This window comes from Antedon bifida, chromosome 4 (genome assembly GCF_963402885.1).
Source record: "Antedon bifida chromosome 4, ecAntBifi1.1, whole genome shotgun sequence".
NCBI lineage: Eukaryota > Metazoa > Echinodermata > Crinoidea > Comatulida > Antedonidae > Antedon > Antedon bifida.
This window is the reverse complement of record NC_136229.1, coordinates 2,520,366-2,547,842: the sequence shown is the minus strand read 5'-3', so window position 1 is coordinate 2,547,842 and position 27,477 is coordinate 2,520,366. Positions and strand designations below refer to the sequence as shown.

The 27,477-nt window shown below is 34.0% G+C and overlaps 3 protein-coding genes, 1 long non-coding RNA gene and 2 other non-coding genes across 7 annotated transcripts in view; 3 read left to right on the top strand and 3 right to left on the bottom strand.

Moving 5' to 3' along the window:
- The first annotated feature begins 69 nt into the window (after window positions 1–69).
- On the top strand, window positions 70–22,820 carry LOC144840379 (DENN domain-containing protein 3-like). Of its 2 annotated transcripts, XM_078696178.1 has the most exons (28): window positions 70–436; window positions 677–971; window positions 1,513–1,646; window positions 2,098–2,243; window positions 4,471–4,579; window positions 5,697–5,894; window positions 6,250–6,390; window positions 7,187–7,293; window positions 7,585–7,743; window positions 7,935–8,031; window positions 8,307–8,440; window positions 8,939–9,010; window positions 10,756–10,904; window positions 11,122–11,189; window positions 11,653–11,789; window positions 12,318–12,490; window positions 12,834–12,932; window positions 13,385–13,565; window positions 13,893–14,032; window positions 14,569–14,681; window positions 14,842–14,946; window positions 16,474–16,603; window positions 16,844–16,980; window positions 17,414–17,565; window positions 17,754–17,893; window positions 18,914–19,035; window positions 19,367–19,495; window positions 20,666–22,820. In XM_078696178.1, the coding sequence occupies exons 1-28, from the start codon at window positions 203–205 to the stop codon at window positions 20,858–20,860; spliced, it is 3,996 nt and encodes a 1,331-aa protein (XP_078552304.1). In that variant the 5' UTR covers window positions 70–202; the 3' UTR covers window positions 20,861–22,820. The 2 variants fall into 2 exon arrangements, with proteins under 2 accessions (XP_078552304.1, XP_078552305.1); XM_078696179.1 differs by lacking the exon at window positions 8,939–9,010 and having other exon boundaries at window positions 71–436.
- Trnat-ugu (transfer RNA threonine (anticodon UGU)) lies at window positions 3,775–3,847 on the bottom strand. Its single transcript has one exon. It is a non-coding gene; the product is annotated as a tRNA-Thr (tRNA).
- Trnat-ugu (transfer RNA threonine (anticodon UGU)) lies at window positions 5,506–5,578 on the top strand. Its single transcript has one exon. It is a non-coding gene; the product is annotated as a tRNA-Thr (tRNA).
- LOC144840428 (uncharacterized) lies at window positions 7,580–27,473 on the bottom strand. Its single transcript, XR_013611914.1, has 3 exons — window positions 27,393–27,473; window positions 8,141–8,268; window positions 7,580–7,696 (listed from the first exon to the last, which is right to left on the bottom strand). It is a non-coding gene; the product is annotated as an uncharacterized LOC144840428 (long non-coding RNA).
- LOC144840419 (RBPJ-interacting and tubulin-associated protein 1-like) lies at window positions 22,689–24,933 on the bottom strand. The gene is made up of 2 exons (XM_078696231.1): window positions 24,851–24,933; window positions 22,689–24,221 (listed from the first exon to the last, which is right to left on the bottom strand). The coding sequence occupies exon 2, from the start codon at window positions 24,153–24,155 to the stop codon at window positions 23,556–23,558; it is 600 nt and encodes a 199-aa protein (XP_078552357.1). The 5' UTR covers window positions 24,156–24,221; window positions 24,851–24,933; the 3' UTR covers window positions 22,689–23,555.
- LOC144840394 (kynureninase-like) overlaps window positions 25,017–27,477 on the top strand; it is an 84,540-nt gene continuing 82,079 nt past the window's right edge. The window contains exons 1-2 of the mRNA XM_078696200.1: window positions 25,017–25,103; window positions 27,145–27,398. Coding sequence (XP_078552326.1) covers window positions 27,197–27,398 — 202 coding nt within the window. The 5' untranslated portion in view covers window positions 25,017–25,103; window positions 27,145–27,196. The remainder of the gene's footprint in view (window positions 25,104–27,144; window positions 27,399–27,477) is intronic.

Below are 27,477 nucleotides of genomic sequence, written 5' to 3'. Positions count from 1 at the left end.
GATCATAGTATAGTTACGTAGGTGGCGCGCTCTCCTTGGAAAAGTTCAATAAGGGAAACCCCCTTTTCTCTCTCAGCAGTCGATCATGCGCGAGACAATAAACAAAATTTAAGTCTTTCTTGGACTTCGGTTTCTTAATTACTTCTGGGTATCATTATCGTTAGCTAATAACAATTATTAATAGTAATAAAATTTAACAATCATGTCAAGGGCAAATAGTGAAGCTAGTGCTTCAGAAGAAACGGATTCGTTCGGTGGGTATCCTAGGCCTAGATTCGAAGAGACGAGGAGGTGCAGCTCTTCGCCTCGAAAATTCAACATGAATTCTACCCCACCAGTGGTGTCGAAACCGAAGTTACATAACAGCCTAGTTGAGATGTGTGTTCTTGTAGGTGTTGACGAGGACACTGGTTTGAAAATAAAGGATTTTTCACAGGTAGAATAAATTGACTAGGTTAACGACATAATTCATATTTAAAAACATTGAAATTGAATTTATGTCTGCGGCCTATTTCTAAGTGTCTGACTCCCATTTTTAATGGCAAACTCATATAAATTCAAATTTGAACCCAAATGCCTACAATAAAATCCAGCTAAGTACCCTGGAAGATTTCGTAACAAGTTCAGGTACTATTAGCAGTGAAGGCCTATCATAAAATGTATTTCATATTTATAGGATCCAGCAATTGACCCATTTGAGTCACTAGATGAAGTTGGTCCAGTGGACACACAAGTCCTTGCAGTAATAACACCACAGAGTGCCTACTATCCACAGTCAAAGGCTATCCAAATAGATCCACGCTACCCTGTGACCGCAAGTGACTCGACAACCCCTAAGATATCACCGAAAAAGCTACGAAGAACAAGCTCTAGACATCATATCATGAGGATGATTTCAAGTAACAGTCAAGCTATCCCACAATCCATCAACCATGAGATGGTCAATTCGCTTCCTCCACTTTGTTTTCCAGGTGAAGGATATTTTATTTAAATATTCAGTACCACATAGAACCCCATTGGAAATAAGTTGTTTAGGACCCCATTGGAAATAAGTTGGTTTTTTTTTCAACTTTATGGGCTATCCTAGGTTTCTTGTGTACTGTGCAATACTTTACATGTTTCTATTTGTATTTTTAAACTTTGTCTTGTAATTTTATGTTGAAACCTGAATAAAATCAAATCAAATCAAACATGTATATAATAAACATGTACAGTCATTAGAAGAAATTTTGCCTGGTGAAAATTAATTAATTTGAAACGATAAAGATGAGGAAATCTGTGTGAATGAGAAAAAGACACCCAAACCGAGATTTAAACTATGTATAGTCCTAGGGGCATGACATTTGTACAAACTTAAGGGGTGGGATTATAGTCGGATTACATTAACTATGTTAACCAATGTTGTATTCTAAGGGTGGGATTATACCTGAGCATGGCATTATATTTGATCATATAATACAAAAGATTTAGCAATACTAACATTTAATACTATCAATAAATCAATGATTTCAGATGAGGCATATGTGATATCCCAATCAAAACATCGTATTCAAGAAACAATCCATACCCTTGTTCTGACAAGTATGACAGGCGTGAGGACTTACGCTACATGCCTATCATTTCATGTGCCATACAGTATACAACAGGTAATATTCAACAGTAAAAATACAGGATTCCAACCTCTAAATTGTGAGACTGACCTCCTAAAACAAGGTCCCAAACATGTTCCTACTGTTTAAAATGTGTTTTTTTTCAAAAGCAGAATGAACTGTATGGACATGATGATGTCATATCACTACCATATTTGAGCATATCACTACCATATTTGGGCATATCACACTTTTTCTGTCAAACTAGTTTGATAGTGTAGACAGAGCTTTAGTGAGTTATTATGGTACTGCAGATCCTAATTACATTTGAAAATAAATATATTATATCTACATATATATATATATATATTTATTTCTTTTCAATCATTTTTTCTTTTAGTGTATTAAAGATGTAATTGTGGTATAGTTGTTTTTTCCCTTTAGAATTAAATAAAATAGTTTAAGATGAATTGCTCAGATGTATTTAAAAAAAATAATAATATTTCAGAGCAAATCAAGAGAACCAGGTTTTTATGACCTAAAAGAAGGAACAGAGATTTATGAGAAAAATGAGACGACTCGATGGGTTCCCAAATGCATCTGTCTCATAACACAAGCACCATACTTTGGCGTAATGAAGAAAATTTTATCAAGGTATATTTCTTAAATCAATCTGTATGATTATCTGCATTTCGTACAATCCTGTTCCTGGTATAGTACTTAACAATCTTTGTTATTATCTTTGTGTCATTGTTTTATATTCTTTGATTGTTGAAAGGGAATTCAAAGCTTCTTCCAGATGTGGGTGGTGCATGTCTTTGTGAAAGATAAGAACAATAGAGATAGAACAATGAACACAAGCTGGGGTTACAAATGGGGGTAATTAGAAGTGTGAATCTGTTTTTGTTTGTATGGTAGAAACTCAGCACAAATGTATTCTTAAATCTATTACACAATAATATGGATGAAATTTAGCCAGATGGAGGAATTCACACATTTTGTGATTTAAAATCATTCAATTAAAAAATAGTATAAATCTCTGTCTACACTATCAAACTAGTTTGAAAAAAGTATGTGATAATTTCACTCTTCCCTGTATGTACTCAAATATTGTAGTGATATGACATCATCATGTCCATATATGGGCACATCACTTTTTTTTGTCACATAAAGTTTGATAGTGTAGACAGAGCTTAAGTCTTCCATTCTTTCAAATGACAATGATTTCTTTTACCCTGCTATAATTAAATATAATTTTCTTTTATAAAACAAATATGCTTTCAAAAATTAGTACAAGAAAACAAATTAAAAGCAGGCAGAAGAATCGCCAAGCTGTGTGTGGGAGGAACTATTGTATGGATTAATCTGATAACAACAACACCAGAGATTTTTTTAAAATAATATGTTGTTCTTATAATATAGTACTTAATGCTCAAAGCCTCTAAAGCTCTGTCTACACAGGTACACTATCAAACTTTATGTGACAAAAAAAATGTGATGTACCAGGGAAGAGTTAACTCTTCCTTGGATGTACCCATATATGGACAAGATGATGTCATATCACTACCATAATTAGGCATATCACTACCATATTTGGGCACATCACACTTTTTTTTGGTCAAACTAGTTTGATAGTGTGGACAGAGCTTTAGTGCTTCAATATTACAACATGAATATATTATCATGTTCAATGCTGCAGAAAGAATTGAAGGTTGTTTACTACCATCACACTTTCAAAGAGAAACATAAATAGACCACAACTTCCTGTTTACCATTGTGATCCCTCCATGATAATAATATTAATCTTACTTTCCCTATTGATAAATAGTAGTATGTCAATTGTATTGATTGATTGGCATTTGTCACAGCAGAACACATTAGGGAAAATCTATTTGTCTTAAGTTCTGTCTACACTATCAAACTTTATGTGACAAAAAAATGATGTGACCATATATATATATGTCATATCACACTTCTTTTTTTCACATCTAACTAGTTTGATAGTGTAGAAATCTGTCTTATTAAATAAAATACATGATAAAAACATTTCACTCACTGAGAGAGTTGCTAATTATGTGTAGGTACAAAAGAAAAAAAAAAACAAATCCAGAATTGTGCTGCATCTATAGAATCAAACTGCGTTTCTTGTACTTATATAAATGATAAAAAAAGAAATTAAAAAGTTAGCCCCTAGTGAGATTTGAACTCACGACCCCTGGTTTACAAGACCAGTGCTCTAACCCCTGAGCTATAGAGGCATTTGTTGTGGGATATCCTCTGTAATTGGTTTTGATATTGAAAGGTGCTGACACCTGTTGCATGATGTACAATTGTGATGTCATCGTTATTGATTATGTCATAAAATTGATTTTTGTTAATTTAGTCATCATGAACTCATAACTGCTGGTCTGTGGTTAACAAAGAGAAAAAAAAACTTGCTTGCTTTTTTGCCCAGGGTCCTGGGTTCGAATCCTCTCTACCTTATTTTATTACTCGACCTTTCTTTAGGTCCTATTATTAACATACTGACTTTCTTTTGATATTAACTTCAACTTAAATGATTTATTGCTTATATTTATATTTTTATCTGTCATTGTGTCAAGACATTATCTATTATCAATTTAGTTCAATTTCAATTTATTTCCACAATATAACATACATATAATACACAATCCATCCTATAATAATACAATAACATAATGATAAACTACTTTGTAAATAAATAAAATTGCATATAAATATATTTTGTATTTTGTATACGAAAATCAAGCCATGTATCGATTTTCTTAAAATATGTATATTTATTACTTTTTTATTTTTTTTTTAATAAAGTAATATTGTAAAATTATGATAATTTAATATTTGTTCTTTTGTATCATAGCCTTCTTCCGGATTTGCAGCAATCAGAGCAACTTCTATTAAAATCCTTAAAAAATATGTTGTATTATGTGGCCATGGTTCCTATGCCGCCGCCAGGAAACCTATCTGTGGTAAGCGCATTTAACAAACTCTTGTCTCTTTTGAAAGGGAGTTGATAAAGTTGTAACAGGGGTCGATTGCTAACATATGATATTGCTAACATATGATATTAATAGTTAGTATCAATCGTAGTTCATAATTTAATTTTAGCTGTCAAATAAAGGGGAGCGTGCCCCTAGAGATCCCCCTGGATCAGTTTCTGTTTGACCTGTTCCTTACACTGTTGAAATCAAACTAAGAAAAAGACATGAAGTGTTGCTAATATGTCTGAAAACCTACAAATAAATTAGATTTTTATCTTCCTGTACAAACATTAAAATCACAAAATAGCAAAAAACAAAAAAGAAAACTATTGAATTGGATTTAATGATCCTATGCCTATTATCTACTCTAATACTTAAAGATGTATTGTCCCTTAAAAACATGAAAAATGAAGATTAATAAAGTCAGACTTTAACCATTTTGCAGTTTTAATAAAGTTATTCACTTTAACAAAAACCAAAAACAAATAATTATTTCATTCATAAAAAGATGAAACGAAATGGTTAATTTGAACTAAAAAAACCATTGTCTGACAGACAATTTAAGTATTTTTTGCTTTAAATTACATTTTTTCAGGTAAATAATTTTTTTCTTCATCCAGTTTGTGGTCAAAAGTGAATAACTATTACGCGACATTAAAATGGCATAATAAACAAAAAATTGGGAAAAATAAGGGGGACAATATATCATTAATTAGACCAGGGAGTCTTAATTAGATTAACTAATTCAATAATTACAACTCCCTGATTAGACATAGTAATTAATATGCATACAATTGATTAGTAATGATTGTCAGACATTTGGATGTTAATGCCAGTGGTAACAGATGCCAACTATTGAATTTATAGTAAAATTACTATTTACACTTCTATTATTACTACTGTTATCAGCCAATGCCTCTATAGCTCAGGGGTTAGAGCACTGGTCTTGTAAACCAGGGGTCGTGAGTTCAAATCTCACTAGGGGCTGATATTTTGTCATTCATTTGTATTTTATTTTAAAATATTATATTAATTAGTACAGTATGTGTGCATATTTATATATTATTAATTATTTATGATAAAAAATAATATTTTTTTTAACCAGGAATTTTCAATCAACGACGTGTCGATAGTTGTAGTGCCACCGGATGACCCAGATAAGCCTGTGGTGGACATAGCGCTTCACATTCCGTTTCTGAGCTTTAACGTAATGGACACTCTCAGGATTGTGTCCTTCATCCTCATGCAGCAGCCAATCATCTTCATAGCATCTAATTATGCCTTGTTAACTCATGTAATGGAGGTATGTCTAGCTATTTTTAGAATATATAAAAAAAAAAAATAGGCTTATCATTTTGATTGCCTTTAGGCAGTTATATTCAAGAGGGCGGAAGCATTAGGAAACTGTATCACATTAGGAAACTGTATCACACAGAAGCTTATGAAAAAATTGGAATTTGTAAACTCGGACTGGGCATGCGGAAACCCCAAAGCAAGTCTGGGAGAATAGAGTCTATGAGATGTACTGTATGCTGACAGTAGTCTGTAAGACCTGTTCAATAAATTTCGTTTGGGTTGTCAATTTTTTGTAAGAAATATTTCTTGTATTATTTCTGACTTAATTGCAATTGTTGGTTTTTTTTTTTTTTATTTTACAGTGTTTTATGGTGTTTATCTTGCCATTTAAGTGGCCTTTTACCTACGTGCCCATTGTTTCTACTATGTTGCTAGACCTTCTTGAAGCTCCTGGTGTATTCCTCATGGGATGCCACTCTGAACATTCCAAGTCTGTCAAAGAGGTACAGTAGACCATACTCCTTGGGAAATTATTGACTCTGATGACATGGGTGCATATCTGAGAAAACATGAGTTTTAAGCTCTGTCTACATCAAACTTTATGTTAAAAAGCAGCATGACCATATACAGTATGGGCACATCACATTTTTGTCACAAAGTTTGATAGTGTGGACAGAGCATTAGAAAGGAGATCATATATGGAGACGGCGATGTCATATTACTACCATATTTGGGCACATCTCACTTTTTTTGTCAAACTAATTTGATAGTTTAGACAGAGCTTTTAGGCCCGCCAATGGTGTCTAGTATTTGTTCTCTGGCAATATCAATATACAGTATTGCACAGAATTGAGAGTAAATAGGAACTGGTCCCCTTTCTAAAGCTCTGTCTACAATATCAAACTAGTATGACAAAAAAAAGTGTGATGTGCCCAAATATGATTGTGGTATGCCCGAATAGGATAGTGATATGACATCATCATGTCCATATATGGGCACATCATATTTTTTTGTCACATAAAGTTTGATAGTGTAGACAAGGCTTAAGGATGATAAATGGAGCTGTAGCTTAATGATTAACGTACTTGCCTTCCAATCCCATGGTCCAGGGTTCAATCCTGACCTAGTGCCAGGGTTGTAACTCACAACTCTTTCAACTCCACTCCCTAAGCCTCAAATATGACTTGATTTATAAGCACAATAAATTATAAAATACTTTATCCATTCTGTAATTGGCAAGTAAGTCGATGTTGGATGCGTATGAAATAAATAAATATGCACTTATTTTTCTATCAACAGATTAAAGGCATGGTTGTTGTTGACATTGATCAAGGCTCAATTGAAGTTTGTAAAAGTGTTAAGGTACCAACAATTCCAAAACAACCTGTGTCAGTATTCATGGAGAAGTAAGAATGATTGTCATATAAAAACCAATAAATACCTATGAAATAAATAAAAACAAAATAATTCAACAAATATTTGTTTAAATGCCATACAAATAATACAGAGCATAACCATGAGGACCAACCTAAAAGTAAACTTGTCTCAGTTGGCCCAATATGGTGAAGTCCACAACTTTGGAAACATAATTTGAGACAAAAACTCCTTTCTTTCCATACTTTAAGAAAAATAACTTTTGTCTACCAATACGGTAGTGATTATTTCAGCACTGCATCACATTACCATATATTCCTCAGTTTTAGCAGTGTGCGTCGTTATATGGTAGACTTGATGATGGTTGGACGGCCTGACCATACCAGTCTTGAGTCTGCCAACTGCTTCACAGACAAGATGCATAGAAAATTTCAACTGGAAATACAAAATCATTTCTTAGAATTTATGGCCAATCTTTTCAGGTAAAATATGTTTATTAATTTCTATCAAACGATAGTAGTCTCTTAGTCTAAGACTGTTCATCCTAGAGGACCTAGTGTATGTGGGGGAATATCCTGCAATCCTGCTGGGCTGAACTTTTCATGTGTGGATGACATGTTGCAAGAACTTCATAACTATATAAGATGTTCATTTTATATGTATCTTTTTAAAGAGACGTTCAAGATTTCATCAGTCCTGAAATTCAGTGTGTCAAAAAAGAGGATTTTGTGATGTCAAGACCAGAGGATGAAAGATATTTCTACAAAAAGGTGAACATTTATTTATGCAAAATATTCTACAACTATTAAAACACTTTACTGTATACAGTAACATGAGAGTAACATGACGCTTAATTTACCATAATGTAATGACCTTTACCTGTAAGTGTCTTTACTTTATCATACTGGAGGTGTTATCCTCACTTCAGTTTTTAAGGTTTGGAGTCGAGGTTCTCGATTTGTAGGTGTCCTTCCTTGGAGAGGTCTTCAGTTGAAGAAACTCTGTATCTTTATAATAAATATAATATATTATTAACCTTTTTTAGATTATGGAACAACAAATGTTCAAGACGTTTCTTGATGATCGTCTTGACAAAAAGCAGGATTACTACACCAGATTGGAAAGAAGGACAAGACCGCAAAGCTCGACAAACATTGGTTTATTTTCAGATTTTCCTAGGTAAATACTGCTGTGCTTTAAAAGTGCTATATACATGGTCATGGTGTGTCATGTTGTCTCTTTCTAAAAGGTCTTTAACTGTCTTTGAATGCTTCATCTCTAAAGTTTAAGAAGGAGAAAGAACCATATGCTTCAAACATTTCCAAAAGGCTTGTTCTTTGCATAGACATAATTTATGACTAAACTTATTATGTAATAACGTTTACTGCAATATATTTGTATTTTTAATCTTAAGCTCTGTTTACACTATCAAACAAGTTTGACAAAAAAAAGTGTGATGTGCCCATATATGGTAGTGATATGCGCAAATATGGTATTGATATGACATCATTATGTCCACATTTTTTTGCCACATACAGTTTGATAGTGTAGACAGAGCTTTAGTAGAAATATTTGTTGAAAAAGGCAAAATACATCATGTATCAATACCGTTATATAAAACATTCATCGAATTATGTATAAAAAAATACATCATTGCTTCTTTGTACTCCTTTGAAGCGGGGGTCGCAGATGGAGAGTGCCACATGCAAACACCTTGCTACCTGTGTGCCACGTCGCTGCTAAAGATGGGTAAATTTCACTTGCTTCATATCATATTTATAATGTCTTTACATTATCAATTAACATATTAATTTTACAACTTACGTAAAATTATCAAGGCCGTAGCAAGAGGTTAAAAACAGACAACGCAAAGATGCTTTAACTATAATTATTACTATAAAATATGACGATCTGTTTGCCTCGTCTGCCTCATGCTGGCTACGGCCCTGATCATGAAATTAAAATCCTGGAGTTATAAACCTGATGGAATATACAAATAAATGCTTAAAGTGGAATGGAAACTCTATCGCACTATACTAATACAAAACATTCATTAGTTATTCTATAACACGCACAATGTTCTAATTCTATATAATTAATTAACTGCTTCTACCTTGAATCAAATGTCGAAAGCTAGGCTCATTATACCACTCATCAATTGAGGTGTAATAAAAGCTTACTGTACATTATCATTGCTTCTTTATCCTCCTTTGAAGCGGGGGCCATAGGTGGAGAGTGCCACATGTAAACACCTTGCTACCTGTGTGCCATGTCACTGGTAAAGATGGGTAAATTTCACATGCTTCAAATAATTTTTATCTTGTATTCACATCATTATCAAAACATATTTATTTATTATACATTTTAGGTAAGTATGAAATTAAAATCCATGAATTCCCTAAAAACTCTTCTCAATGTTTTAATTTGTAAATTTAAAATAAATTTTAACAGATTTTTGGGGAGTTTAATACATTTTTTTGTGTATACACATTTATATATGTTTATTTAGTTGTCACCAATGCTCCCTATATTGTTTTCACTTACGTATATGTTTTACACATGAGGCCTAACCTTTTACACTTCACACAAATACTGTATAGTATACAAATACTAATGTTATGCATTGAATTGGGGAGAATATTTCATAAGTTGACTGTAAGATTGACTGTAAAATACAGTCAGACGGTCAATGAATAAAAATATTCTACCGATTTAATAAATACAAAACATTCATTATTTGTTTTTTAACACACCTCACTGTACCGAAGTAAAATCAGGAAAGAGTGAATTTCACTCTTTCCTGGTGTAAACAGTTTATTTATTCACATATATACTGCACAGAATCATGCATGAACACATCACATATTATGTTATAATTACATATTTAATAATAATTACAACCATTTGACTTGAGGGTCTTGAAAGGGAACATACAGGCATAAAATCTTTAACTTTCACTTAAAGATGTATTGTGTCCCCCAGTCATCTTCATCACGACATTGTTTTTTTAGAGGGTCTTAAGCTCTGTCCACACAATCAAACTAGTTTTACAAAAAAGTGTGATGTGCCCAAATATGGTAGTGATATGACATCATCATGTCCATATATGGGCACATCACATTTTTTTTTCACATAAAGTTTGATAGTGTAGACAGAGCTTTTGAGTTAAACACAACAATTAAAATTAGTGGTTCAGCTCATAACTCCCCTCGTGGATTATGTACGAAACTGATGTGTTGATGCTGGGGAAATAAGAACGCCTCAACTACTTCAGTAAAGCTTGGTTTCCACTAGAACGCAACGCAAGGACGTAAGCCGCAATGTAAGTGAATTGACCAATCCAAGCGATGGATTATGCGAACCGTTCCTTGTGATTGGTCAATTCGTTTTCGTTGCGGCTTACGTCCTTGCGTTGCGTTCTAGTGGAAACCAAGCTTTATGATTACACTACAATGTAACTGGACGTTAAATAATGAAAAAATTATTTTTTATAGATACCACCCATCGACATGTGTCCAGTCAGCCATGGCAATGAGACGTAAATCTTCAGCATCTACCGATAACATAAAGCAACAATTTACCCCTCACACGCACCTGACCTTGCCGTCTTTTGATTGGTCACTTGACGAGGCTTCAGTTACAGGTACAGTTCAGTAATCTTAGGTTGTAATTACATTTTGTTTTCAATTTCAATTTCTTTTATTTCGTGAATATTTCATCCATATCAACAAACGTACAAACAGAAAAGGAAAATTCGCATTGCATGCTGCAGTATGTACAAGCTTTGTAGATATGAATAATTATTTAGAATATTCAATTTTTATGCCAAATTGATATTATCTTATTTCAAATTTCTTTAGGATCAAAGCAATTGACAGCACAAGTTTTCTTTGATAAATGTGTCACAGAACTAACAGACGTTTTGTCAGTAAGCATCTTAATGTATTTACATTCTAGTTAATAGAGAGGTTTCGCAGCACTATGAATACGATAACGAAAACTGATACATCACGCACAGGTATTCGTTTGTTTAAGCCGTCAAAAATATGACAGCAGTAAATTTGAACGAAATGCGGGTGCGTGCTGCTTGGCTGCCTAGGCCTAGCGTAACATCAAAGCAAGTGATTATATTATAATTATATTATAATCATGAATCATTCCTGATTCAAATGCAAAATGTGCAAAATACTGTAGATCAAAAACTATACTCATTTTGTAGTTACTAATATGACTGGCGATATTTGTCAACACGAATACGCTTTACGAATATGAAATGAGGATCAGCCCAAAAGTTTCACAAACCGGCTGGGCCCCCCAGGATCTGCCCCTGCCACCCCACTACATTGCCTGCCACCATATATCATGTAATATTTGGTTCACTTTTCTTCCAGAATGTGCGTAACACAAGTATAAAAGCATCATACCTGTATCTGCGTGGAATGTTTCATATTGCTAACTCACACTTTATAACTGGTCTTGAGGATCTATGCAACTTGAACACAGTTGACCTATCCATCATGCCTATTAAGTATGAGATCTTTATTCATTTAAAAGTGGAAAGACGCTCCTATATAGTGAAGGGATAGGTCCCAAAATGGCCTTAATACCAGTATAGGTATCTGCTTAATAAGGCTTGACAACTGTGTTATTCATTTAAACGTGTAAAGATGCTCCTATTTAGTGAAGGGCTAGGACCCAAAATGGCCTTAATACAAGTATAGGTATCTGCCTAATAAAGGCTTGGCTGTAATATTTGACAGTAAATTTTCAAGCTATATTCAAACCATCAAAATAATAATAAATAATAAAGCTTTGTCTATATATCAAACTTTATGTGACAAAAAAATGTGATGTGCCCATATGGACATGACGATGTCATATTACTACCATATTTGGGCATATCACTACCATATCTGGGCACATCACATTTTTTTGTCAAACTAGTTTGATAGTTTAGACAGAGCTTTACACTAATCCACCAGCATGAGTACATGAGTATGTACCTGTATTTTCATTGCCCCTTGCCAGCTAATTGCTTTTCTTTAACATTTTAAAGTTTCATGGCAAAAGTGATAGCGGATTTGCCACAATCAGACGTGGAAGTTGTCAAGAGAAATCCATTCTATCGAAGCAAAGAATTTCTCAGTAAGGTTGAACAGAAGAATTGTATGAGACAGCAAAGACTACATTACAAAGAGTTTGACATGGACAACCTACCAGACAAACTTGGTACAATATCTTATCTTAAACTCTGTCTGCACTATCAAACTAGTTTGACATGAAAGTGTGATGTGCCCAAATATGGTAGTGATATGCTTAAATATGGTAGGGCTATGACATCATCGTGTCCATATATGGGCACATCACATTTTTTTGCTACATAAAGTTTGATAGTGTTTGAAAGTCTTTACTTTATGTATTTAATGTAAATTCCACCTTGTGAATTGTATTGGAAATAGTACTTAGCATGTACTGTACCTCACTATGTACTGTACCTCAATGAAGGGCATGTAAATTGCTGAGTAGGAACAAGGAGACAACCTTATTACCATAATTATGTTTTTCTTTTAAGATTTGGAGGATTTTATTAAACGGATTCAGATTATGGAGATTGCTATGGATAAAGACGTGATTGAAAGGTTGTTTAAAGCTCTCACAGTTGGAAATGATGGTAAGCACCCCAACCCCTCCCTCACCTGTTATTTAAACTGTGCTTGAGTAATATTCCATGGCTGCAGTAAAGTTGGGCTACACTGCTGGTTACCACGACCCACCTTAAAGCTCTGTCTACACTATCAAACTAGTTTGACAAAAAAAGTGTGATGTGCCCAAATATGGTAGTGATATGCCCAAATATGGTAGTAATATGACATCGTCATGTCCATATGGGCACATCACATTTTTTTGTCACATAAAGTTTGATATATAGACAAAGCTTTATTATTTATTATAAATATATTTATATATGCTTAAAAATGGTAGTGATATGACATTGTCATGTTCATATATGGGCACATAACATTTGTCACATAAAGTTTGATAGTGTAGACAGAGCTATGTTAAAACAGAAGTATCTGCACTGTTGTGAAAATCATTTGTTTTCTGTCATTCTATCTTCTGCAGAGTTGCTGTCAGACACATTTTCAAGTTTTGTTGATAGCTGGAAAGATAATGGCACTGAAACAGACGCCATCTACCCGCATCTGCAAGCTCACTTGAAGGAAGGAGAAGAGTGTCCAATAAAGGTATCTGGATTGATATCATCAGGAAATGGGTCTGGACGATTGGTACTAACTCAAAAGAGGTAATTAAATTCCTCATATAATTTTTGTTAAATTATTAATCTGTTCTATTGAGACTGTGAAATTATATATTATAACCGGATAAACGTTGGTTTCATTTACCTATAAGATAGTTGAACATGGACACAGTCAACTGATAACATTTCTAAGTAGTTGTGACTATCATATAAATACGTTTAAGATTTAACGTCTCGGAAGATTCGACACAATTTAGAAGTTGTTTCAGAATAATGTAGAATTAAAGAAAGAAAACAAATATCCACAATATTTCCATCAATTTACAGTCAAGACCTCCCTGTATAATTTAGTAAACATATTCTTGATTTTAGGTTAGTGTTCTTAGAGAATGGAAACCAGGAATTTCATGATGTCATAAATTTAACAGATATTAAACATATGGAGAAAATTGAACATTTTACCTCTCTCAAGACACTATATGTTGCTGCTCTTCGGATACATAGCAACAAAGGTAGGGATACATAGCAACAAAGGTAGAGATACATAGCAACAAAGGTAGAGATACATAGCAACAAAGGTAGAGATACATAGCAACAAAGGTAGAGATACATAGCAACAAAGGTAGGGATACATAGCAACAAAGGTAGGGATACATAGCAACAAAAGGTAGGGATACATAGCAACAAAGGTAGGGATACATAGCAACAAAGGTAGTGTTACATAGCAACAAAGGTAGGGATACATAGCAACAAAGGTAGTGTTACATAGCAACAAAGGTAGGGATACATAGCAACAAAGCAGGGATACATAGCAACAAATGTAGCGTTACATAGCAACAAAGGTAGAGATACATAGCAACAAAGGTAGTGTTACATGGCAACAAAGGTGGGGATACATAGCAACAGAGGTAGGGATACATAGCAACAAAGATAGTGTAACAAAGTTAGGAATATGCTTATTTGAATATATTTGCCAGCTGTAATTTAATTGATGTTTCTGTGTGATTTATTAAATGTTTTTACTTTTGCATTCTGATAATTCTTGAAGAGGGAGACAAACCATATACTGTAAACTTAAAATCTGAACGTAATAGCTGGCAATTGTTGATAACTGAGATGTGGAATGGAAGGATTGTGTCACATGCACAAAAAGATGATCAGGTAAATGAATAAAGGAACTAATTGGGAGACAGAGAGAGTATGATGTGAGGAACTAGCATGCTATGTCTGAATTGCTCGAAGCCTGTCATGTCAACACCAGAACATAATTTAGATTTAACACTGAAACGAAAAACTATTACTGTATCATCATTATTTTTAGGTAATAACGGAAGCAGCACTGAATGTGATGCTGCTGGACGCTGTCATCCGGAGTTCAGAGACACCGAATGCTTCGCATGCAAGACACGTAGAGAGTGCTGCTGGGGTTAGTATAGTACATTTCAAGTAACATTTATTTCTTCTTTCAAATGTAATGTTAACATTTGACAAAAAAGTTTTAAAATAAACTAGATTTGAACTCGTCACTACGGACGAGTTAGGTTATCCGCAGCCCAAAAGCCACGTGCACGTCATACGTTAGAATATTACGCACAGAAAAACGATTATGCTATTGAAAAAAATGTTAGTGCGCTCTCTATTTTGCAAGTATATACAGGAAACACTATATACTGTATACGTACTACATACAGTTAAGAATAGGTGAAAATTTAGTGACCAAAGTTAATGACGCTTTTGACCATGATGACGTCATCACAATTTTAAAAATGGTAAATCATGTGAAAGATAATTGATTGACCTAGACAATATAAAAAAATGGAGGGCAATAGAATACGGATAATTGGAGATGCGCTCTATTAAATGTGATGAGCTATGACGAAAGAGACAAAAATCCTATATTTTATATTCGAGTGGCCATACGATGACGTCACAATGTCCGGTTAGCCATATCGATTCATTATTCAATATCTACAACTTATCAACTTCCAGAATCTGTAATTTAAAAAAATTTCACCACGTAGTTTAGAATCTATGACTTTTTTAAAAAAGGCATAATTTTCACGAATTTTTGAACTTTTTTATCAAAAACGCGTGCGAATTCTCCAATTCCACGTGCTCGTATGACGTAATTTTAAGTCGAAATTGTTTAAAAGTTGGTAAAATTACTAGAAAAGACTGAAAAAACATAAATAACGCGAAAAAATAATATTGTTGCGCTGCATGCGCACGTGCGCGTACAATAATTGCGCGCGCATGGGAATTTTTGACATGTTTAAAATGCCATGAAACGCGTAGAAAGTTGATTAGAAATTGATTTTTCGCATTTTGAAATTTTAAACGCGCGTGCGCGCGTAACTTTCTGTGGAACATGCCATTTTTAATCCATAGAAAGTTTGCGCTTGATATGACTTGAATTTTCACTAAGTTTCAAAACAAAATGACTTCTAGTTTTTAATATATGATCAATCATTGAAATTCATAAAATGGCGCGTAAGTCACGTTGCGCAACTCTAAAATCATAAAACGAAGTTTCTTGCACATCTACAGCTACAGGTCAATCTTATGAAAAAGTTATACAATCATATGTTGCCCAGAATTAGAGATATGCGACCAACAAAATTCGTGGAAAGAAAGAAGAAAATAGAAAAAAAAAGAGAAAAAAAAAAAAAAAAAGATCCTGACAATAACAAGGGGTTATCCGCCAAGTGCGGATAACCAATAATTAATATACTTTTCATTTAAAAAAGCAAATAAAATTTTTAAAATATGCTAAAAAGAAGAGGCTAGAGTCCTAGAAGTCTAATTGACACTTGTGGCGGGCAAGCCAGATATAATATATGAACAAAAGAATTGTGAGTAATGAAACACAGACCACAAAAAATAAGGGTTGTGCTTTTTTATGGACCTTGGTATTTAAAGCCTGTTTCTTACATTAAAATGTTATTTTCTCCAGCACCTGTCCCAATTTACACATAGTACTACTAAGAAAATCAAGTCACCCAATGCATTGAAACATAGAATAAACCCATCCTTCTCGGAGCCTATGAAAAGCACTGTTGAAGCTATGATCTACATTCCTGGAAGTGAGTTGGTAATTCTGTCTTTTAGGCTCTGTATACACTATCAAACTTTATGTGACAACAAAAATGTGATGTGCCCATGGACATGATGATGTCATATCACTACCATATTTGGTCACATCATACTTTTTTTGTCAAAATAGTTTGATAGTGTAGACAGAGCTTTTGTACTGTACATTCAGGTGCAAAACAATGACTTATCTCTATAATGATATAAATCACACTATCTTTTTGTTTTTCAAGACAGTAGCGATGGCAGTACATCTGATGATAGTGACAGCTGTAAGCTATGGTGTGGTATGGCTTCTGGTAAAGTCAAAATATTTGACGGGAGAACCTGGATGCAGGAGGCAGAATTCTGTGATGCCAAGGACCGAGTGGTAATTATACAATTTGTCAATCAATAAGCAAATGCGGTAGTGATATGGCCAAATATGGTAGTGATATGGCCAAATATGGCCAAATATGGTAGTGATATGGCCAAATATGGCAGTGATATGGCCAAATATGGTAGTGATATGGCCAAATATGGTAGTGATATGGCCAAATATGGTGGTGATATGGCCAAATATGGCAGTGATATGGCCAAATATGGTAGTGATATGGCCAAATATGGTAGTGATATGGCTAAATATGGTAGTGATATGGCCAAATATGGTAGTGATATGGCCAAATATGGTAGTGATATGGCCAAATATGGTAGTGATATGGCCAAATATGGTAGTGGCCACATCACTTTTTTTTTGTTACATAAAGTTTGATAGTGTAGACAGAGCATTAAACTGATATAAAAGTGTTCTTGTTCTTTTACAGTGTTGTTTAATGTCAGTTGGTACTGGTAGTGTTTGGGCTGGTTCATTTGATACCAACATTTACATTATTGATGTTGATACATACACAGCCAATAAGAAAATTTGCGATCACAGTGATTTTGTTTCTGATATGACTGTCACAGCCAATAAAACGTAAGAAAAAAATCTCAGAATAATTAAGACATAACCAGGACACTTATCCTCATGTGTGGTCAATCTTGATTTCGGAAAGGCAATACCGGATTTGAACAATCTAGGTAAAGCTACCTAAAGCAAAGAACAACATGCTCCCTCTTTGTGGAAATATACTTCACTCAGTTTCCGAGTGCTTTCATTTTTAGAGCTGCCTACACATGTAGTTTGGATGGTGAGATTATGATATGGAATACGACAACATTAGAAAAGATGCAGGACTCAATCAAACTGCCTGAATGCAGGAGCTTAACATCAATCAAATGGAAAGACGGCAAGTTATGGTGCTGTAAGTACAGTATAATAATAATACGTTTTTTTATATTCAATTTTCTGCCATATACAATACAAAGAAGACAAAATAAAAGGCAAGGAAAGACCAAACAGGTGCTAAACACCTATGCTAGTTGGTCAACCCAGAACAGAAATAAACCAAAACAAATTACATTTTACAATAAAAGCATCTACAAGACAGTGACCAACTACACACATTTTCAATATCAAGATTATTTTTAAAGTAAATCATAAACATTGATCTTATATGGCTCTTAATGCACAAAGCGCTTTACAGTTTTAGGCTGGTAATTTTCTTTACAAAGCGTACGCATGCTAACAATTTGACAACATTCACCTCAGATTATTTCTGGGCGAGTGGTTAAGACAGAGGCGCCGATTTATTGTAGCTACAGAGTCAGCAATAACGGCATGTGTTCGCTTCTAGTTTCGATGGTGGAAAAAGTCTTCTTTCTCGGATAAGGACTATAAACCAGCTAAACCAACCATAGGTTCAGCGTACACAGAATAAAGAACCTCTAGTTCATCATTTGAGACAAGTAGGGGTTTACTCCGGTAAACTGGTACACAGTCCCAGAGGTATTACCACCTATCTGACAGGCCATGTTATTTGTCAACTTAAAATATATGGCAGAGTGATGTATTCACAAGAAATAAAGTAGTCCAGGTTTCGCAAGCAAAGGGAACAATCTGTGTTCAAGCCACTGCGTTGTCAAAGGCCTCAGCCCATTATTCTCTCTGGACACACCATTAACCTGGTTATAATCATGGAGTAAAGAATCTTTATTCCATGTTATAATTATCATTATTATTATTCCATTCCTCTTTTTTCTCTATGAATATTGATGTATTGCTATTGTGTTGAATTTCTAATAATAAATATTAAGGCCTCTGTGAAAAAGTGGTCAGGTTGATGCCTTACCAACTGTACTGGTGGCTACGGCCCTGTGGCCGATACTCATGTCACATGTCACATGCTTTTACTAGATGTTCTACTCATTGTACTTAAATACAGGCACAAAAGAAGCTATCCGTGTCATTGACCCCTCAACTGGTGATGAACTCAAGAGGGCAGTATATATGGATGAGAAAAAATTTCCTGTACAATTTGATTGTTTTCTTACATATGAGGACAAGGTTTGTTATCACAGCCTTTGTCTACACTATCAAACTAGTTTGACAAAAAAAAAGTGTGATATGCCCAAATATGGGCATGATGATGTCATATTACTGCCATATTTGGGCATATCACTACCATATTTGGGAACTTTTCACACTTTGTTTGTCGAAACTAGTTTGCTAGTGTAGAACAGAGCTTTAGACTCTTAGACAACCATTTCCTACACTTGAATGAAAGTAATATATCTTAATGTTTAAATTTTATATTCTGTATATACTATTGTATACACAGTATATTGTTAAATCAGTTAGGATGTTTATAATTTTTTTCCATTCTTTACGTTGCTAGTTGTGGGTAGGTTGTACTGGGTCAAACAACGGTAAACTTTTAATCTTTAATGAAGAGACCTTAGAAGTTATGGATACACTACGCGTTAGTTGCCGTGGTATCAGCAAGCTGGTTGCTGTGGAAAATAGGGTAAGTCAGTTTTGAAAATATAATTTACTGTCTGTATATTTGATTGATTTTTCAGCATACAAACTACACCAAAGTATCTGTATCAGTGGGAGATGGGGCCTAGACATTGTCATTTTCAAAAGCAGAAAGGGAGTACAAACAAAAATATATATTATGGCATTTTTGTAATTGAATATATTAACTCCACAACAGGGCCGTAGCCTACATGAGGCAGGCGCTCGCCTTGTCTGAAATTTTCAATTTTCACCAACCACCCCAATTCCTCTGCACAGATCATCATATTTTGTATAAATAATTATATTTAAAGCATCTTTGCCTCGTCTATTTTTAACCTATCGCTACAGCCTTGCACAATGATACTGTAATTGGGCCCTGAAACTTAATATATTAACTCCACAATGATACTGTAATTGGGCCCTGAACCTGAATATATTAACTCCACAATGATACTGTAATTGGGCCCTGAAACTGTATATATTAACTCCAAAAAAATGATACTCAGTAATTGGACCCTGAAACTTAATATATCAAATCCACAATGATACTGTAATTGGGCCCTGAAACTTAATATATTAACTCCACAATGATACTGTTATTGGGCCCTGAACCTGAATATATTAACTCCACAATGATACTGTAATTGGGCCCTGAAACTTAATATATTAACTCCACAATGATACTGTTATTGGGCCCTGAACCTGAATATATTAACTCCACAATGATACTGTAATTGGGCCCTGAAACTGTATATATTAACTCCAAAAAAATGATACTCAGTAATTGGACCCTGAAACTGAATATATTAACTCCACAATGATACTGTAATGTGGCCCTGAAACTTAATATATTAACTCCACAATGATACTGTAATTGGGCCCTGAACCTGAATATATTAACTCCACAATGATACTGTAATTGGGCCCTGAAACTGTATATATTAACTCCAAAAAATGATACTCAGTAATTGGAGCCTGAAACTGAATATATTAACTCCACAATGATACTGTAAATGTGCCCTGAAACTGTATGGTTAACATGACTGAATCTCCTGGTTGAAATACAGTACAACACTGTACTACCAGGATTTTCTTGTGGCCAAAACACCTCTATCCAAACTTTTGTTTCCCATCCTGTAATTTCAGTAATACATGTGTTCTTTCTCAAAATTAGATTTGGGCTGGCAGCAAACAAGGTAAAATTCATTTATTTAACACCAAGACATGTCGCAGAGAAGAGAAAGTTCTAGAAGCCCATGAGGACGCTATTCGCTCCATGTGCATGGCAGCCAAACAGTATATTTTAACAGGTTCGGGAAGTAAGGATGGAAAAGTTGCAATGTGGAAGGCCGATTTTGATAATACATAAGAAAAAAAAACCAACACAGGCCTAGAAGTAAACAAAACCAACACAGGCCTAGAAGGAGCCTAAGAATGTTTTGTCACGTAAAACAGGAAAACTTTAAATATGCCATTTTGTGGTTTTTTTTAAAGTTATTCATTTTTTAGCAAAAACAAATTACAAAAAATTATTAATCTGCTTTAAAAAAAGACAAAATAAATAATAAATTTAACCAAAGACACATTGACTTCTAGACTAAGGCTTCTTCTCCTGCTTTTTATCAGGTAATGTAAATAATTTTTTTCCAAATTATTTGAAATTGAAAACATACTTTATATTATTACGTTGAATAAGTTGAATTTGTACTTTATAAATCAATGTAGAACACATTCTTTGGGACACCCTATTGAGGGGACACCCTATTGAGGGGACACCACTATTGAGGGGACACCACTATTGAGGGGACACTCCTATTGAGGGGACACTCCTATTGAGGGGACACTCCTATTGAGGGGACACCCCTGTTGAGGGGACACCCCTGTTGAGGGGACACTCCTATTGAGGGGACACTCCTATTGAGGGGACACTCCTATTAAGGGGACACTCCTATTGAGGGGACACTCCTATTGAGGAGACACTCCTGTTGAGGGGACACCCCTGTTGAGGGGACACTCCTATTGAGGGGACACTTCTATTGAGGGGACACTCCTATTGAGGGAACACTCCTATTGAGGAGACACTCCTATTGAGGGGACACTCCTATTGAGGGGACACTTTACCATGAAATGAATGATATTTAAACACTAGGGCCAACTTTTATTCAGGACACCTATTATTTTTAAAGAAAATAAGTATGAATATATTTGACAAGTATTTAAAGTTGAATACAAGTTGTAAATACGGTAAACTTTATATCTGATGGTCAAATTGTGAGAAAATATTTTGTAATATAGTAAACTGAAGACATTAAAATGTTTAAAATAAATAATAAGTACTAGAAGAATATCATAATTAATAGATTATGGTATGAGAACCTAGCAATAATATTTTTTTATAATCATTACTATTATTTTTTATAATTAAATATATTTAAAAATGTATTTTATGCAATATCGCCAATAGTGGAGTACTAAAATACACAATATGTGTTAATAATGAAGTGCAGTCTTCCATAAATAGTTTTATATTTACAGTAATATAATAATAAAAAATGTAATAATAATATTAATAAGCTTTCAATTTGTGACAACTTTTAAAGGCATTATCATAATTGTAATGCATTACATTTCTCGGACCTAGAATCGGTTAAAACTAGACAAAAAAAGCACACCAAAAGCGTGTGCATGCTCACAAAATTTCTACGTTTTCGCAATTGAAAACTCTCAATTAATAGACCAAGTTATTTGTTAAGAGAGAAGATTATAAACTGTTTAAGTGATAATTTTTCTCCCGTGTGCTTGTCTGGGTATCCAAACTAAATACCGTTCTGATGATTAACGAAGGTGACCATATCCTAAAGTTTTCAACTTATTTGGTCACCTTCCACACACATCATACTTTTTTTTAATCTAAATATTTAATTAAAAATGTATATTGATGTGTGTGGAAAAGAATTAATAAACAAACAAACAAACTATTAACTGTATAATGAAGAGTATTAGTGTACCCACTAGTGGAGTACTAAAATATAAAATAATTATGTTCATAATGTAGTGCTAGTATTACATGTTTGCCGCGAGGAGAATTCCTTCTTTTTACGAGCATGTACGCAAGTGCGTCTATGTTTTTAGAATAAGAGTTTTGAATATTGAAAATGATCTTGTTAGGTGTATTACGAACTATCTGTTACCATCACTAAATTGGAGAAAATCCTATTTTAGTGTCATTTTCTGTTTTGTATTGTTTGTTGTATACTGTATATGGAATTTTTATTTTTTCATGGAAGCAATCATTAATGAAGTGCAGTTTTTCAAATAAATAGTTTTATTGAAAAAAAATTAAAATATTAATTGCAAAATCGAATTAGTGTACAGTAAATATTTAAAACATTTTCCTCATTGTATGTACTAAACAAAGGAGTTGAACAACCCCTGTAGAAAATCTATAGAATACATAATCTTGTAGAGAAACACATAAATCCACTGCAAAATAAATTTAAAATACCGATTCTTGGCTTATTAAAAACATGGTTAAACCAAGTAGTTGTGATGCCACAAAGTGACACTTAAGCATTGTCTACACTATCAAACTTTATGACACAAAAATGTAATGTGCCCATATATGGACATGATGATGTCATATCACTACAATATTTAAGCATATCACTACCATATTTTGGCACATTATACTTTTTTTGTCAAACTAGTTTGGTGGTGTAGACAGAGCTTTAAACTGCGTTAAAACCAACAAAAAAATCCACTGATGTTCAATAAATTGAATCGCCAACGAAATCTTTTGATCCAACAATTTTGGCTTTGTTCATATAATTGCTAAATTGGTTTATTATTATTACATTTCATTTTTTTCCCCACTTTATTTATAGAGGGTAACCCTTCCAGCTGGACAAATTAATGCCAGTTAATATTCAGGGCCGGCCCTCTTAAATTCCAATAAAACACATACAAATGATAAATAACATTATTTACAAATAAATGCAGTCATGAGGACTCAAAACTCAATCCCGCCGTGGGGACCTCTATCAATGTTTACAATATGCATTTATTCATTTCCAAGGTTGTCTAGTACTACCAGCTGAACTTGGTCTTGCTGAACTTGATCGTGCTGAACTTGGTCTTGCTGAATTTGGTCGTTTTCCCCCTGCGGAACTAGGTCGTGCTGAACCTGCAGAAAAAGGTCGATTAGTTGACCCTTGAGTTGTCATACTCATACTGCCAGAAACGGGCGGACTCCACATCAGTATTTGACCTTTGACTGTACTCTCCTTTTCCCACGGTGCGGGAAAGCTTGGCGTCGGTAACCGCGGTCCGAATAGCGTCTCATCCACGTACGATGGCGAGTGTTTATGAATACGGTACGGGTTGTGTGTCCGAGGCATTCCTTTTAAAGGTGTTTTAATTGTGGGAACTTTTGTTTGATCACCTTTTTTTGTCACGGTTAACTGATTATTGCCATTTGAATTAATGTCTGATTTTGGAGTGAGCTTTACTGCAGATGCCTTAAACAGTGTTTCATCAACTTGTGATTGTTCAGCTACTTTGCGGTATTTGTAAGTTTTTTTGACAGGTGTGGTTCTCCCTGTGAAAGATCGATTTGAATCTCTTCCGGATTCTAGGAGTCCTGTTGTTGTACCAAAACTACTCATTGTTTTATCCTGTTCTACCAATTAACATGTCCATTAATTAATTCATTTTTATTTTTAAACATAAATCTGAAATTAATCGAGACAATGGAGAATCATTAGAATTAATTTGATGATTAACATATGGCCTTTTGTTCAGGCGTATTAATTAATATTTAAATTTATTGGGTTTAAAAAAATTCTAATCTAAAGCCTCTCTTCAAATAAACAGCAAAACAAGTATGAATGAACTATCTTATAAATGTATACAGTATAAATATAGGCCTAGCCTAGCCGTATTATAGGCCTACTAGTACTACTAGTGTTGTTTGTGCAGCCCACCACTAGCCTAGTTTCGTTTGTATAGGATTTGTATAAGGGAATAGATAGAGGCCTACTAGCTACTAGGCCTAGCCTAGAGTAGCCTATCTCCTGATGATACTGTGATAATACTTAATAGTTAGTTTAGGGCCTAGCTAGCTAGCCTAGGCGGCCTGGCTGGGCTGGTGGGATAGGCCTACTACGAATACCCGCCTACTACTACTAGGCCTAGTAGGTAGTGTCCCTACCTACCTAGGCTAGGGCCTAGCTAGGCCTAGCTAGAGTAAGTAGTAGGGCTAGGCCTAAGCCTCTACCTAGGCTACTAACTAGCTAACGCTAATGAAATAGTAATAGCAGACTTGGCCTAGGTAAACAAATAGGCTAGGCCTAGTACTTACCTTTCAAATTTTGCAAAGAACCCCCTCTTTCTTACTTATCTTTTTTTAGTTGTTATGTTGTTGTTTATCATCTTTTTTTTTCCAATTTATAAAAACAAATTGAGGGCGCGCTATCTAATGGGAGATTCGATTTCTTGTGTGACGTCAGCGCCACCACCATCAAAACAAAAACATTTACAGTAGGCCTACTTTTATTCAGAGTTGAGACACCACTCTGTATTGAGGACCTACTGTATTGTAGTCTGTTGTAAAGGTGAGTGTGAAATTAATTAGAGATTCATTCATTTTCAAAGGCATTAGAAACATTTGGGACATTTTATTATCATTATTATTAATTAAATCACTTGTTATGTAATGGTACAATTTATATTTAAATCTTTATTGATTTATGATTAATAATATTAAATTATTATTTGAATGGAGTGCAGAGGCATGTGGATGTAAGTAGGTATTTTCTACATCTCTGAATTGAGGGTACTGGTAGGCCAATCATGATTTTATGAAATTACATTTTTATGAAGGAAATAGGCTAGATTTGCACAATTAATCATGTGCTGCAGGTTTTAAATCTATATCACCAAATTGGTGACAGTGGCTTAGACTACTTTTGTGCTTTCCTGGCAGCTAGTGACTATGATTTTATATTTCTTCTTGCGTCATGCTTGTTTAATTTGTTGATTTGTATTATATTTTGTAAAATGTATCTTTTGCCTGAATAAATAATAATAATAATCTCTATAGGCATGGTCAACAGTGCATGTATGACTTCTTTTCAATCACTAATATTGACTTATTGGTTGAGGTTACAATATTGATTGGCACCATTAATGCATAAAATCCATACTTTTAAAGGAAATGACTTTACACGCCTGTCAACTGAGCACCTAGTAAGTGCCAAAAAGACAACATAAATTAAAGGAAATTAAGCCAACAGAAGCAAAGTTGGTTTAAGATGATGGCGGTTACAATATTAATTGGCACCATTAATACATAATAAAAGTTTATCAAAAACCATTACCTCGACCTTAATATAAATTAACTGTAGTTAATTAGATATAAACCATCTTGAAAGTATCACAAATACAAGGACAATCATAATACAATAGCAAGGATCATTATGTAAGATTGCAACATTCTTGTGCTCTTCTGATGCTGGTATCGTTTTGCAGACTTCATCAATTTTATTTGATTATTAGATAAGTCAATGACATACATAAAAACAAAAGAGATCCTAAAATAGACCCGTAAGACACTCCACTTTCTTAAAATCTGTTTAGGATGTTACAAACCATGATAAATGGATAATTAAATACACCTTTTTTTCTACAGAAAACACTAAAGAAATGAGAAAAATGTTCTTCACAGAACTAAAGAATATAGGCCTACTATTCATACTGTCTTTGATAAAAATAATATTTTCAAAAATCCAATCAAATGACGTCATGATCAGTCAGAGCAATACAATTGTTCTTCTTTTGTTAAACTTGTACATTTAACTAAAATTAAGCAATATGTTCACGTATAAAAATAATGTAAAAATAAAAAAATTTCGTTCCCTAAACAAAAAGTATATCTGAAATTATTGATCACGATTTAGCTAGAAAAGACAGCAACAAATTGGTTATCGTTTAGTTCTAGGATAAAATTTATTAATTTATGGTTTTGTAGGAAAGTGTATATTTATTAGTGTTGTTTACTGTTAGTAGTGGTTTAGGCTTAATAGGCCTAAACCACTAATGTACAGGCAGGAAAATCATAATTACGGTAGTTAGTTTTTCTACTGTAATTAACGGTAATGTAAGGACAGAAAATCATAATTACTTAGTTTTTTTAATAATATGTAATTAACTGTAAAGCACAGAAAATCATAATTCTTTAGTTTTTTTAATATGTAATTTTGTAAGCACAGAAAACCATAATTACTTTTTTTTTTTTTAATAATCTGTAATGAACAGAAATTCTCTCATCGTGGCCTAATAAGGCACCAGATGCACAAATACCATTCTTTCTTAAGAAATTAAACGCCCAATAGATTATCATTATAATTGTTGACACGACGACCGTGACCTACTTACTAAGGTCAAGTTCAAACCAGGTGTTGTCTTTAAATGCTGGATAATAAGTAACTTTTTACACTTAGGGTTCTGGCACTGAACAGAAAACACAAACATTTTGATCTCCTCCTGCTAAGGTTGTGATCTTGTTTCATCTTTCTCTGCAAACAAAGTCATCAACTGTATAGTTGTTTTTTTTAATCGACCATTCACATTTTTCTTTTGCAAAAACTTTGTCAGATTCCTCTAGTAGCACGTACTCAAATTCATCATCAACAAAAATCAAACAAAAATGTCTGAAAATGGGGAGAGACCTACTAAGAGACAGCGTACGTCTATCCAAGACAGCCCATCAGATCTTCTCCAAGAAAAGGCGGATAAATTTGGATGCAAAGTGACTGATAAGGAGTTCCCACTCAAGATGGACTTGCAGGATCCCATGGCATTCCTACGGGAAGAATTCAAGATTCCAAAAATGAAAGGTTTACCTGAAGGTAAGTTGTTACTGATCATCCCAGCCTCCACCACGTGTGTTGATTTATTTATCTACTTCTACGTTGGCTTCCACCTTAA